Source organism: Megalobrama amblycephala, linkage group LG5, assembly GCF_018812025.1.
Source record: "Megalobrama amblycephala isolate DHTTF-2021 linkage group LG5, ASM1881202v1, whole genome shotgun sequence".
Taxonomy (NCBI): domain Eukaryota; kingdom Metazoa; phylum Chordata; class Actinopteri; order Cypriniformes; family Xenocyprididae; genus Megalobrama; species Megalobrama amblycephala.
The window spans coordinates 19,499,562-19,512,460 of NC_063048.1; the positions used below are offsets into that span (position 1 = coordinate 19,499,562).

General features: G+C 39.4%; 1 protein-coding gene across 1 annotated transcript; it reads right to left on the reverse strand.

The window, feature by feature from the left end:
- Positions 1 to 97: 97 nt before the first annotated feature.
- On the reverse strand, positions 98 to 12,254 carry akap12a (A kinase (PRKA) anchor protein 12a). Its single transcript, XM_048191042.1, has 4 exons — positions 11,832 to 12,254; positions 9,256 to 9,355; positions 1,011 to 9,110; positions 98 to 930 (listed from the first exon to the last, which is right to left on the reverse strand). The coding sequence occupies exons 1-3, from the start codon at positions 11,946 to 11,948 to the stop codon at positions 1,048 to 1,050; spliced, it is 8,280 nt and encodes a 2,759-aa protein (XP_048046999.1). The 5' UTR covers positions 11,949 to 12,254; the 3' UTR covers positions 98 to 930; positions 1,011 to 1,047.
- Positions 12,255 to 12,899: the final 645 nt, after the last annotated feature.

Below are 12,899 nucleotides of genomic sequence, written 5' to 3' on the forward strand. Positions count from 1 at the left end.
CAAAGTGTATTGTTCTTCATTATATGGAACATTTATATGTTAAGTGCTTCTCTGGAGAGAGAGAGAGAGAAAAAAAACCCACATGGGGACAAGCCAGTAATTGCAACATTAGTTTGCATGCTTTAATTTTTATGCTAACAATAATCACATAAATATTTTCTTGAATTTGGGCATTTCTGTAAATTAAACATAATTTGTAACAATGGCAAATGGCAGTGTGGACAAACAAAAATAAATAATCAGATTTTGACTTTGTAAAATATAATTGTAAAACAAATTAATCAATCTGTCATTTTCAGTTAGAAATTGACTGAATCTGACTGAATACTGTCTAAACGTCTCTATGGAACATGATTGTGAAGTTTAAACTTTTAATCCGTATTATAGCTTTGGTAAAGTGTACATCATATTTAGAGTATAATATAAATTCCTCTTAGAGGTATATCAAGAGGAATATAATGGTTCAAAATAAATCTAATTAGTACATATCTTAAAACACCAGGCAATTGCATTAGCCTTCAACAATGAGAATCCGTTTCCTAATTTAAACATGCCAAACTTTCAAATCTATAGCATATAATGCATGTGTACAAATGTTTTATATTTTGTATTAGGCCTAAAACTCTATGTTTTAGATATGTAATACAACCTGATATCATGTGAGATAAGCTTAGCATAAAAATAGTACATATACTTTGACAAATATCTTTAGTATGAATATGACAAAATAGCTGCTTTTCAAGGGTTCCATATTTCAAAAAACAGCTTATCTACTGAACAGATAAACTTAATGGAACTTTAATGATGCAATTTTACTTCTCAGTGGTTTGGTCATTTCTTTGTTGTAAGAAATGTGAGTCCCAGCTGACTTTGTGCTGTGCACACAATCTCTTCCAAGTGTAAAAAGTTCTCATCTTGTTAAACTTGCACCTGAAATGATAAAATCAGTGTTATTAATTTAAAAGGAAAATAAGACTGGTAACTAAATGCAATATAATAAAATTACTTACTTGCTCAATAGCTTTCATTTGGTTTAGCATGCCACTCTTAAATTGCAGCATCAGATGCTTGTTTCACTAGACCCTGGGAATCTCCAATAATATCTACAGCATCCTCCCACACATCATCCTCCACTTCTGATTGAGATTCTGATTGAGGGTCACGCTGCAAGGAACTCTTGGTATTTTCTTCAGGTGAAATTGATGTCTTTACCTCTTTTGCTGTCACAAGTGGTGGTTCAACATTATCAGACACAATTGAAGGAGTTGCCTTTGCTTCTGTTTTTCCCTGTTCAACCACCAGCAACATTGCCTTCTTTACCTCTGGCGTCACAACAAATGGCGCTTCAGCTGCTGCCCCTACAACTGGGCTAATAGCTGGTGTCACCTTCAAAGGGGCTAAAGCAGGTGTCTGTGCTGCTAGTGTTTCCTGTGGCGTGACATCAACACTAGTCACAGGAGGTGTCTCTATCACAGTCACAACTGGTGTCGCTTTTACCAAAGGCACGGCTGGTGTTGTTGGTGTCTGTACTATCTGCTCTACAACCAGTGTCTGTACTGCTGGAGTCACAGCAGATGCTTCTGCTACTGGAATTCCAGGCACGGGTGTCTCTGCCATGGCCACTGTTGGCTTTACTCCTTGAGTTTCTACTATTGGGCTCACAGCTGATGTTTCTGCTGCTGCAGTCACTGCTGGTAGAACTACTGGAGGTGCAGCCTCTTTTACAATCACTGAAACCAGAGCTGGTGTCTGTACCACTGGGATCCTAACAGGTCTATCTGCTACTGCAATTGCTGCTCCTACTGTAGTTTCTTGTACTAGACTCACAACTGACCTTTCTGCTATTGAAGTCACAGTTGGTGTCATCATCACTGAGGTCACAACTGGTGTCTCTGCCACTGCAACTGGAGTTGGCTTTACTGCAGGAGTTTCAACTACAACAGGTGTTTCTGCTGCTGAAATCACTGATGAAACAACTACTTGAGGTGCAGCCTCTGCTATTGTCACTAGAACCTGATGTGGTGTCTGTACCACTTGAGTCACAACTGGTGTTTCAACCACTGCAAGTGGAGTAGGCTTTACAGCTGAAGTTTCTACTACTGGGATCACTACAGGTTTTTCTGCTGCTGAAGCCACTGCTGAAACAACTACTGGAGGTGCAGCCTCTGTTACTGTCACTAAAACCTGATGTGGTGTTTGTACCACTGGAGGCAAAACTGGTGTCTCAACCACTGCAATTGGAGCTGGCTTTACAGCTGGAATTTCTACTACTGGGATCACTACAGGTGTTTTTGCTGCTGAAGCCACTGATGAAACAACTACTGGAGGTGCAGCCTCTGTTGCTGTCACTAAAACCTGATGTGTCTGTACCACTGGAGTCAAAACTGGCGTCTCAACCACTGCAAGCGGAGCTGACTTTAACACTGGAGTTTCTACTACTGGGATCACAATAGGTGTTTCTGCTACTGAAGCCATTGCTGAAACAACTACTGTAGGTGCAGCTTCTGTGGCTTTCACTAAAACCTGATGTGGTGTCTGTACCACTGGAGTCACAACTGGTGTCTCAACCACTGCAAGTGGAGCAGGCTTTACAGCTGGAGTTTCTACTACTGGGATCACAACAGGTGTTTCTGCTGCTGAAGCGACTGCTGAAACAACTACTGGAGGTGCAGACTCTGTTGCTGTCACTAAAACCTGATGTGGTGTCTGTACCACTGGAGTCACAACTGGTGTCTCAACCACTGCAAGTGGAGCAGGCTTTACAGCTGGAGTTTCTACTACTGGGATCGCAATAGGTGCTTCTGCTGCTGAAGCCATTGCTGAAACAACTACTGGAGGTGCAGCCTCTGTTGCTGTCACTAAAACCTGTTGTGGTGTCTGTGCCACTGGAGTCACAACTGGTGTCTCAACCACTGCAAGTGGAGCAGGCTTTACAGCTAGAGTTTCTACTACTGGGATCACAATAGGTGCTTCTGCTGCTGAAGCCATTGCTGAAACAACTACTGGAGGTGCAGCCTCTGTTGCTGTAACTAAAACCTGTTGCGGTGTCTGTGCCACTGGAGTCACAACTGGTGTCTCAACCACTGCAAGTGGAGCAGGCTTTACAGCTAGAGTTTCTACTACTGGGATCACAATAGGTGCTTCTGCTGCTGAAGCCATTGCTGAAACAACTACTGGAGGTGCAGCCTCTGTTGCTGTCACTAAAACCTGATGTGGTGTCTGTACCACTGGAGTCACAACTGGTGTCTCAACCACTGCAAGTGGAGCAGGCTTTACAGCTGGAGTTTCTACTACTGGGATCACAATAGGTGCTTCTGCTGCTGAAGCGATTGCTGAAACAACTACTGGAGGTGCAGCCTCTGTTGCTGTCACTAAAACCTGATGTGGTGTCTGTACCACTGGAGGCAAAACTGGTGTCTCAACCATTGCAAGTGGAGCAGGCTTTACAGCTGAAGTTTCTACTACTGGGATCACTACAGGTGTTTTTGCTGCTGAAGCCACTGATGAAACAACTACTGGAGGTGCAGCCTCTGTTGCTGTCACTAAAACCTGATGTGGTGTCTGTACCAATGGAGTCAAAACTGGTGTCTCAACCACTGCAAGCGAGGCTGACTTTAACACTGGAGTTTCTACTACTGGGATCACAATAGGTGTTTCTACTGCTGCAGTCACTGCTGAACAAACAGTAGATGCAGTCTCTTTTACTATCACTGAACCAGGACCTGGTATCTCTACCACTGGGGACACAACTGGTGTCTCAACCACTACAACTGGAGTTGACTTTACAACTTCTACTACTGGGATCACAGCTAATGTTTCTGCTGCTGAAATTGCTGCTGGTGGAACTGGAGGTGCTGCTTCTGTTACAATTACTGAAATCTGAGCTGGTGTTTCTTCCACTGTTGTCACAGGCGATGTCTCTGCCACTGCAATTGAAGATACTGCTGGAGTTTCTACTACGAGGGTCACATTTTTTTCTGATTCTACTGAAGTTACCGCTGATGTAGCTTCTACAGAAGATACAGTCTCTGTTACTGTCACTGGAATTATAGCTGGTATCTCAACGACTGGTGTCTGTGTCACTGTAGCTACAGTTGGTTTTACTGATGTGATGGAAACCAGAGGAGTTTCAATTACTTGGCTTGGTGTCTCCGCCACAGATGTTACAGCTGATGACATTACCACTGGGCCTACAGTTGGTGTCTGTATTGCTGGGATCTCTACAACAGGGGACATATTTGTTTTCTCTATTGCGGCTGGCATCTCTGCCACTACAGCTGGAGTTGGTTTTACTGCTGTGAAAGAAACAACTAGTGTTTCTACAACTGTGCTTACAACTGCTGCTTCTGCTACTGTAGTCACAGTTGCTGAACGTAATTCTGAAGATGCAGCCTCTGTTACTAACACTGAACCAAGATCTGGTGTTGCTACCACTGGAATCACATTCTGTATCTCTACTGCTGGGGCCACAGCAGTCCTCACAATCACTGATTCAACATTTGGTGTTTCTGCTGCTACATTCACAACAGGTGTGTCTTCTACTGGTGCTACAACCATTGACTCATTGCCTAGAGTTACAACTGGTGTTACTTCACCTAGAGGTGTAGCTGGTGTCACTACTGCAGTGGGCATCTCCCCCACTTGTTCTTTGATCACTGTTGTCAACATTGATGTATCAGTGTATATGTTTTGATTCTGTGGAGTTACGGAATTGTTAGTATCAATTGTCTTTGCCATAGATGTAACCACTGGCATTTCTACTTCAAGTTCTGTAACCACTGATGTGACAATAGGTGTCTCCACTTCCAGCTCAGTTACTACAGCTGTCTCTACTTCAACTTCTGTTACCACTGGCATTTCAACCTTCGGTTCAGTCACTTCAAGTGTCGCCGCCCTGAGTTCACTCACAACTTGTGTTTGTATCTCAGAAACAGAAACGTCTGCCATTTCTGCTGTAGCTTCAGAGCTCAATGGTGGTACCTGTGCTATAGGCGTTACTTCCGTTACTGCTGGTATTTCATCTTTAATTTCTGCCTTGTCAACCTGTAACTTATTTGGCAGTGTCGTTTCTATTAACTGTTCAAGAGGTTCACATTTTAGCCTAACATCTTCATCTGCTTCATTCTTGCATTCACTCACATTACTAACTTCCATTTGTGAAGCAGTATCATTTTGTGCCAGCACTGTGGTTGCAGCCACTTCAATCACAGTTGGTTCTGGTTCTGCAACAGCCATTGTATCCTTTTCTTCTGAAACTGTTGTTTCTTTCATTAATGTTGATGTCATTTCTGGGGCCTGGTCACCGTCTACTGCTTTAGCATGAACTACAGTCATTTCAGATGCATCACCCTCTTGTTCTGTTGCCTTCGGTAGCTCAGATATTTTGAGTGCCTGTGCTACTGGTTCAACCATTATAAGTTTCTCTTTCCCTGACTGTTTTGTTGTGTTCTCAATAATGGCAACCATTTCTAAAACTTTACCAGTCTTAATATTCTCAGTTGTCACTGGTTGTTCATTCTCTTTGTGTGGTTCTGGAATATGTTTGGTGTCTTCACCCCACTCCTCTGTTTGAGAAGCCACAATTTCAGTTGGAAGAGGTCTTGCTTCAGCTTCTGACAACGCTGTCTCTAGTGGTGCCAGTATGACTTCACACTTAGTTTTGAGCTCTGCTGGTGTTTCTGTGTGCTCAAATACATCTTTTGAAAACTCAGGAACAACTGTGGGTTCTCTTCTTTGAACCATGTCTCCATTTTCAGTTCCTGCAGCAACAGTTATTTCAGGAGATTCATCAGTAATATCTGTATGAGCAGAAACATCTTGATTGTCTGTTTGAATGCTTGCAGTGTTTGCTAAAGGTTGCCCTTCTTTTACTGCAAGGTCGTCTTCCTCTTTCAGAAAAATCCTGTCCATTCTGTCACTTGCACTGTCTTCAACTTTGTTATTATCCACATTTGTATCAATGTCTTCTTTATGGATCTCTTCAGCCTCCTCAACTAATATGGATTCTGGAAATGACACTTCCGGCAACTGTTCTCTGGCTAATGATTCATCTACAGTTTCTGAAATGTTTTCAGCCTCAATATTTTTAACAACTTCTGAAGCAACAACATCCCCAGTCTCTTCCTTTACGTGTATTTCCTTAATCTCCTGCTGTGTTATTTTTCCATCATTATTTTCATTCATTTTCTCACTGATGTCCTCTACAGTCACTGCTGAATCACTTGCTAATAAGACTGCATCTTTAACATCAACTTGTATTTCAACAGCATGTATTGATTCAACTTCTACTTCTAAATTATCTTCTAACTTCAATCTCTCTGCCACTATGTGATCTAAACTTGGATTTATAATACTAACAGTGTCTTTGCTTTCCAGACACTCCACCGCTGAGGCAATCATTTCAATTTCTTCCTCAGGGACATCTGAGGCTTTACTTGTGGTAGTGTCAGGGATGTTGTCAACAACACCATGTGTTTCAACACCTTCATTGAGTGCGGCTTGCTCAAACTCTGCATCTGGTAGCTTCAGCTCTTTTTCCGGTTCAGCAGCTAATGGTTGTTCATACACAGGTTCCTCTAACTCTGAATACAATGGACACTCTTCACTTTGCATTGTATCAATCACTTGTCTGAGTTCAATAGCAGTTGTACATTCTTCTGTTTCGTCCTCCATATGAGTCTCCTCTTCTACAAAAGGCTCTGCAACTAATTGAATGACTTGCTCTACCTCTAGCTGAGTTTCAGTGGCAGATTCTTCTTCATTTACAATTATTTCCTTGTACTCAGTCTTCACATCCTTGATTTCAGCTTCATAGACCTCATCTGTCCCAAGTCCTGCAGCTTCAGGTTCATCTGTAAAGTTATCAGAGACTAATTCAGTTGGTACAGCATCACTCACTTCAGGTATTGCCTCCACTATGTGTGCAGGGAGATGCTCTTCAACAGACTCTATTTCTTGAGATATTAGGCCTGTACACATTGCTGTTGCCTCAGTTTTCTTATGTGCAACCAAAACCTTTGTTTCCTCTGGTGTGGAAGACTGTAAAATGTAAGGTGAAAATGACACGGCCAGAGATTCTTGGCTTTCATCTTTTGTAGTTACTGATTGAACACTTGGAGTCATGCAGATAGACTGAATAGCTTCCTGTAGAATCACATCTGATGTTTGTACACTATATTCAGCTGGCACTGGTGTAACATGTCCAGATGTTCTGGGTGATTCAGTTAGTTGCGAGACTGCAGAGACCATTTCAGTAGTGTCTTCCCCAAATTCCTCACTTGCTGGTTCTGGGGCAGTGACCGCATCAGCTGTCAACTCCACAATGTCTTCAGCTAAGGTGTCATCCTGTGTTGTCCACTCAGCAGATGAAACTGGTGTTTCAATGCTTTCCTCAATTATGCCTTCCTCTGGTATATCACTCAGTTGTTGATGTTTGCTCACAAAGTCTGTGAGTTCTTCAAAGTCCTCTGATAGACCATGTATGACTGTTGGTCCAGTGTTACTTGAAACTTTAGCTGCAATTTCGGGCACCAAGTCATCGGATGTATCCTGTTCTAACACTTGTGATGTCATCTCTGGGATCTCATGTTCTATTGTGATTTCAACTCGTTGTTCATTCACCTCTTTCAGACTCTCAGGCTCAATTATTTCATACTCAGACAGGGGAATAATAGCCGGGGTTTCATCATCTTCATCACCTGTTTCATGATCCTTAGCAGCCTCATCAGAGGATGTTTGTTCTTGCCTTGCTTCTGATTTTCTTTTTTTATGCCCTGGAATAAGTTTCTTCATAGAAAATGAATCATCTTTGTTCATCTCACTGTCTGAAGGTATCTGCTCAGGGGTACCACTTTCTCCAGTTCTGACCTTTCTCTTTGGGGTGACCATTTTTTTAAAAGTTTTCCATGTGGATCCCATCTCTCCCTCTGCAGGACTTCCTGATGATGTAAGATGTTCATAATCGCCCTCAAAGGAACTTCCAAGTGGAGATTCAGTTGTTTTCTCATATTCCCCTCCTTTGTCTGCTGTTTCATCCTCATTTGTTTTTCTAGCCCTTTTTTTAGAGGAGCCACCACAAATCAGTGCCTCCCAGGAAACAGTGGTGTCAGATTTCTTTTTGGACTCTTGAGGGCTTTCATTAGCCACCAGCTCCTCTTCAGCAGGTTTTAATTCCTCAATCACTGGTTCCTCCAGTTTCCCTTGCTCTGTCAATTCCAAAGTTGGCTTTGGCTGTTCAGAGACTTGTTCCTCTGCCTCGATCACCTTTTCTGCCGTACTACTTTCTCTCTGCCTTCTTGTGGAAAATTTCCTAAAAAGTCTTTTAAGTGGACTTCCTTGTACCTTATCTTTCTCTTGAATGTTCTGAAGCTCTCTTTCAGGTAACAACTTGTCATCGGCTTTCTCCGGCGAATCTTTTTCTTCCTCTGATATAATATAAGGGATATCAAGACACATGCATTTACTGTCCTCATGTTCAGCCTCCTCTGCACCAGTTTTCTCGATTCTTTTGAGTTCCTCTTCCTTACTCTCTTTTTGTATTTCCTCTTCTTTCCTTTTCTTTCTTAAACTGGCAAAGATACCCTGTGTAAAGAATTGCTTGAATGGTGACATTTGTTCCTCTGGCTCAGGACTTTCTTTTTCCATTTCTTTTTCAGGTGTGTCCTCCACATGATGTTCCACTAACTTTATGTCCTGATCGAGCTCTGTTTCATTGTCTGTTTGTTGAGAAGTTTCAGCTGCATCAGCCTGGGAAGTCACCTCACTTTTTTGAGTCTCATCAGTTATGTTTTCATTTGTTGCCACTGCACTGTTCTCTCGAGTGTCACTGGAGTCCTCTGAGGGACTTGCAACTCTTTCTTCTTGCTCATTTGCTTCAGTCTTTTCACATGTGTCTTTTTTTAGGGTGAACTTAAATCCAACAAATTTGAAGATTTTTTTAAAGCCAACTTCATTGATATCATTCACTTGGTTGTCCTCCTCAGGTTCTACACCATCTGCATTGACTATCTCTGTGCTCTCATTCTTAATGTTTGGTTGAAGAGCATCCATATCCTGAAGGCCTTCAGTTGTTTCTGTGCCATCTTCTTTCAGAGTCACAAACCCTGAGCCAACTGACAAAAAAAATAAATAAAAAAGAAGAAAGCTAAGTATGTATGCTTTGAAGTATTGAAGTATTAGTATAAGTATGAAGTATTAATACTTCACAATTAAATACTATTACAATTAAATAAATAGCAATAACATAGCATCACCTACCATCTGCAAGTACTCTCTCTCCAAATTGCCCATTCAATTCATCTGCATGGTTGCTTGTCTTTACATTCAATCTGGAGATCTGCCCATTTTTCTGTAACAACTAAGCAAAATACAGCACAAATTAAAGAGTGACCAACAAGGTAAACAATGGATTTATCTATCTAACTATCTAACTTATGACTTATAGAATTAGAAATAATGATAATTTACATTGTACAAACATTACAAAAACTAAATTGATATAATAAATTATGCTATAAAATATATTAATGTATTTAAGACTCAACTGTCTTATTTGTTTTTTGTATTTCTGTGAATTCTGAGTAACAGATTAATTTTCATTTTACTATTATTATTTATTTATTTTTGCTGTTGTTTTGATTTTTACTTTTATGGCTGATTGTTTAAAGATGACAAAACATAAATAAAAAATTGATAAAGAAAGCATTAATGTCCTTTGTCTAAGTATATATATAAGACAATAAAATAAACAACAACATACTCAAAGGGTTATGGTTAAAATGCAGATTTAGGCAGATATAAATCATGATAATAAATGATTTGCCATTTAATCTATTTATATCTTTATCTATACATATTTATCTATATGCTATTTCAAGTAACAATCTCAATGAGTTTGTACTTTGTAGTATTAGTTTGGCTTTTGTATACAGCACTGCTCAGTCAGGGCAAAAAACAAAAAAAGGTATATGGAGGTATATTCCAAAACATTTTACAAAAGTTATCACAATATCATTTGACTGCATTTTCTAAATTCTAACTGCCTAACCACAATGTAGTTTGAAGGAGATGGCCTTTGGGATAACTTACAAAACAAAATAAATTAACACATTCATGGAATCCGACAATCAGATAGCTCTCCTTTGAGTAAAAGCCATCTCACAGACTTCCTGTTAAACCATGGCTGACCTCATCATGTTTTACATGGAAAATCAATGCACCCAGAACAGTAAGGAAAAATTCCATCAATCCTTTGGGAATAAGAGCACTACAAATATCCCTCTCCATTAATGTGCATACATTAGTACAAAACCACTGACAAAGCCAAATAGAGTTGTGATATGTTGAAATAAACCATCTTTCAAAAAACAAAAGGAAATTTAATTTTAAATTCTTAACCTACACATTTAATACAATAAAATAATGCAGATGAACAAGCTGGCAAACATCAAAGGCTAAACCAGAAATTCAATCAACATAATAAGAAGCAGTGTAGTAGTGATGAAACAATTTTTAATTTAATTTGAAGTTTAGAGTCCAGGTGTAAAAAAAAAAAAAAAGATACCACATACTTTGCCATGCAGCCACTAAGGATGCATCAGTTATTAGTGTTGCTATATTATTCTTGCTCCAGAATTAACAGAAACACTTGGCAGATTATTTGTATATGTGTGTGATTTTACCCAAATATGTCTACTCTTGCAGTTCTCATACCACAAGATGCAGATACTTCCTCAACGTCTTTCTTAAAAGAACCGGCCAAAATAAAGAATATGTTTCATAGAATTTTCCTGAATCTGAATTCTTCACAGAGAGATATTAAAAGAAATATGAAAATTAAAATCTCAATAACTTGCTCTCTTAAAAATTAGCTAAACTATCTAATCTGAACTACCAAAACCTAATGCATATTTTGTTCACTAAAGTGAATTTAGACCAAACACCTATAAATAGGACACCTATGTCACCTAATCTTTTGACTATTACTGCAGCTGCAAATTAGGATCCTGGATTTTGGAGATTAATTTTGTCTAGGAAACTCATTTTCATATATATATATATATATATATATATATATATATATATATATATATATATTTTTTTTTTTTTTTTTTTTTTTTTTTTTCATTTTTCCTACACCAAGCAAAAAACACTATCATTATAATATAAATTATTTCAGAGAGCTTGACAATGTAACCTTTCATCTTATGGCTACATCTGAAAATATATATGTTTCTCCTAAAAAGCAATGAGACTGACATCAGTTGGAGATTATTGCTTCAGTCTCAAAATTTTCTTCAGAGAAAAGTAATCTTACATGTGTCCCTCACACTTTCAGAATAGATGTCAACAATGTCTCAAACTGTGCTCAGATTTGCCAAAACACCAAAGACTGCAATAAAAACTCATAGAACTCAATATGAAGTCTCACACTTCTTACTGAATGGTCAAAAGACTAAACTAACTGAGCTGCTATCCACATTAATGTTATAACTCTGTGCATTTACTGCCAACAAATGTCTAATTTTATTGTGTTTTATGTATCACTCAAGAAGAAACATAACTGAGAATTCTCTTCTCCTGGGCAAAAAAAAACAACAACAACAAAAAAAAACACTGAGAACCACTGAGAAATCATCTGTTCCTCTGTCTACCTACCAAACATTTTTAACATCAGAAGCATGTTGTGCATTACCTCAAAAATCCTATCAAGGTAGGCAGCTCACTGTGTTTTGAAATATAGCCCGTGCGTGTCCTTAGATTCAGACATCGTGCCTTTGAAACTTTGTGAAGCATTTTTTTCTGCAGCAGGAGGCTGATTTCATGCATTCTACCTTGTCATCGGGACTGCCGTCATCCTGAGCATCGCTCGCTGCTGCAGTGAGCTCCTCCGCCGCCGCGTCCTCCTCACATCTGCTGTCCCGCTTCGCGGATGATGCCGTAGCTCCCATTTCACAATCCTTCTCTCGTTCTCTTCGGTTTCTTCTCTTTCACCCAATGTAACTAAAGCGAAAGGGAGGATATCCAAAGATGAGTGCCGAGCGGTGGTCGGACTCAGAAGTGATGCAGTTTGGCTCGATGCAAACTCTTTTAGGACACATCCTTACTGCATCACATGAACACACTGGCACGCCTCGACGGATCAATGGGAGAGAGTCCTGGGATGACCGAGGGACAACCTCTACAATTAACGTATTTATCTCATAATTATGCTTCTTTATTCATCGCATGTTTTAGGCTACGTATAGTCCAATGGTTGCATTAAAGCGATCTAAAGGCTTGTAAAACAACTCAGTCACAACGTATATGTGGAATAACTATAAAAGTGATTTTAAAATACGACAAATGTTAATATCAAAGTTGAAAAAAAAAATAGCAGGTTACAGTTCTCATGGGACCCTTTGAGGGGGAAAAAACACTTAATTTTACTTTAATAATAATAAAAATCCTTAATGTATTTTTGTGATATAATTTGTTTTTTAAACAATTAAACTGTCAAAAAAAAATATTTTAATGTCAATGCATTCATATTAAATCCAATTAAATAGGCTAATTCACATGGCCCACACATTCATTACGAAATGGCCAAAAGTATGTGGATACTCCCTAAATAGGTAATTCTAATTGATAGGTTTGTTGATTCCAGTAATTCCTGTGAAACAAATGTTAATGCTACATTGCAATCTAATTCTGTGCTTCCAATTTTGTTGTCATTTTCTGTTGTGGATGACAACGCCTCTATGGACAAAGTTAGGTCCATGTAGAAATGTACTGCTTGTCGAACATTTCAGAAGCATGAAACTCTCCCTTCACTGGTAAAGTTTAAACTCGTCTGGGAAGGCTTTCCACTTGATGTTGAAAATGAAGGAATTTGATCCCATTTAGACCCAAGGGACCTGGCT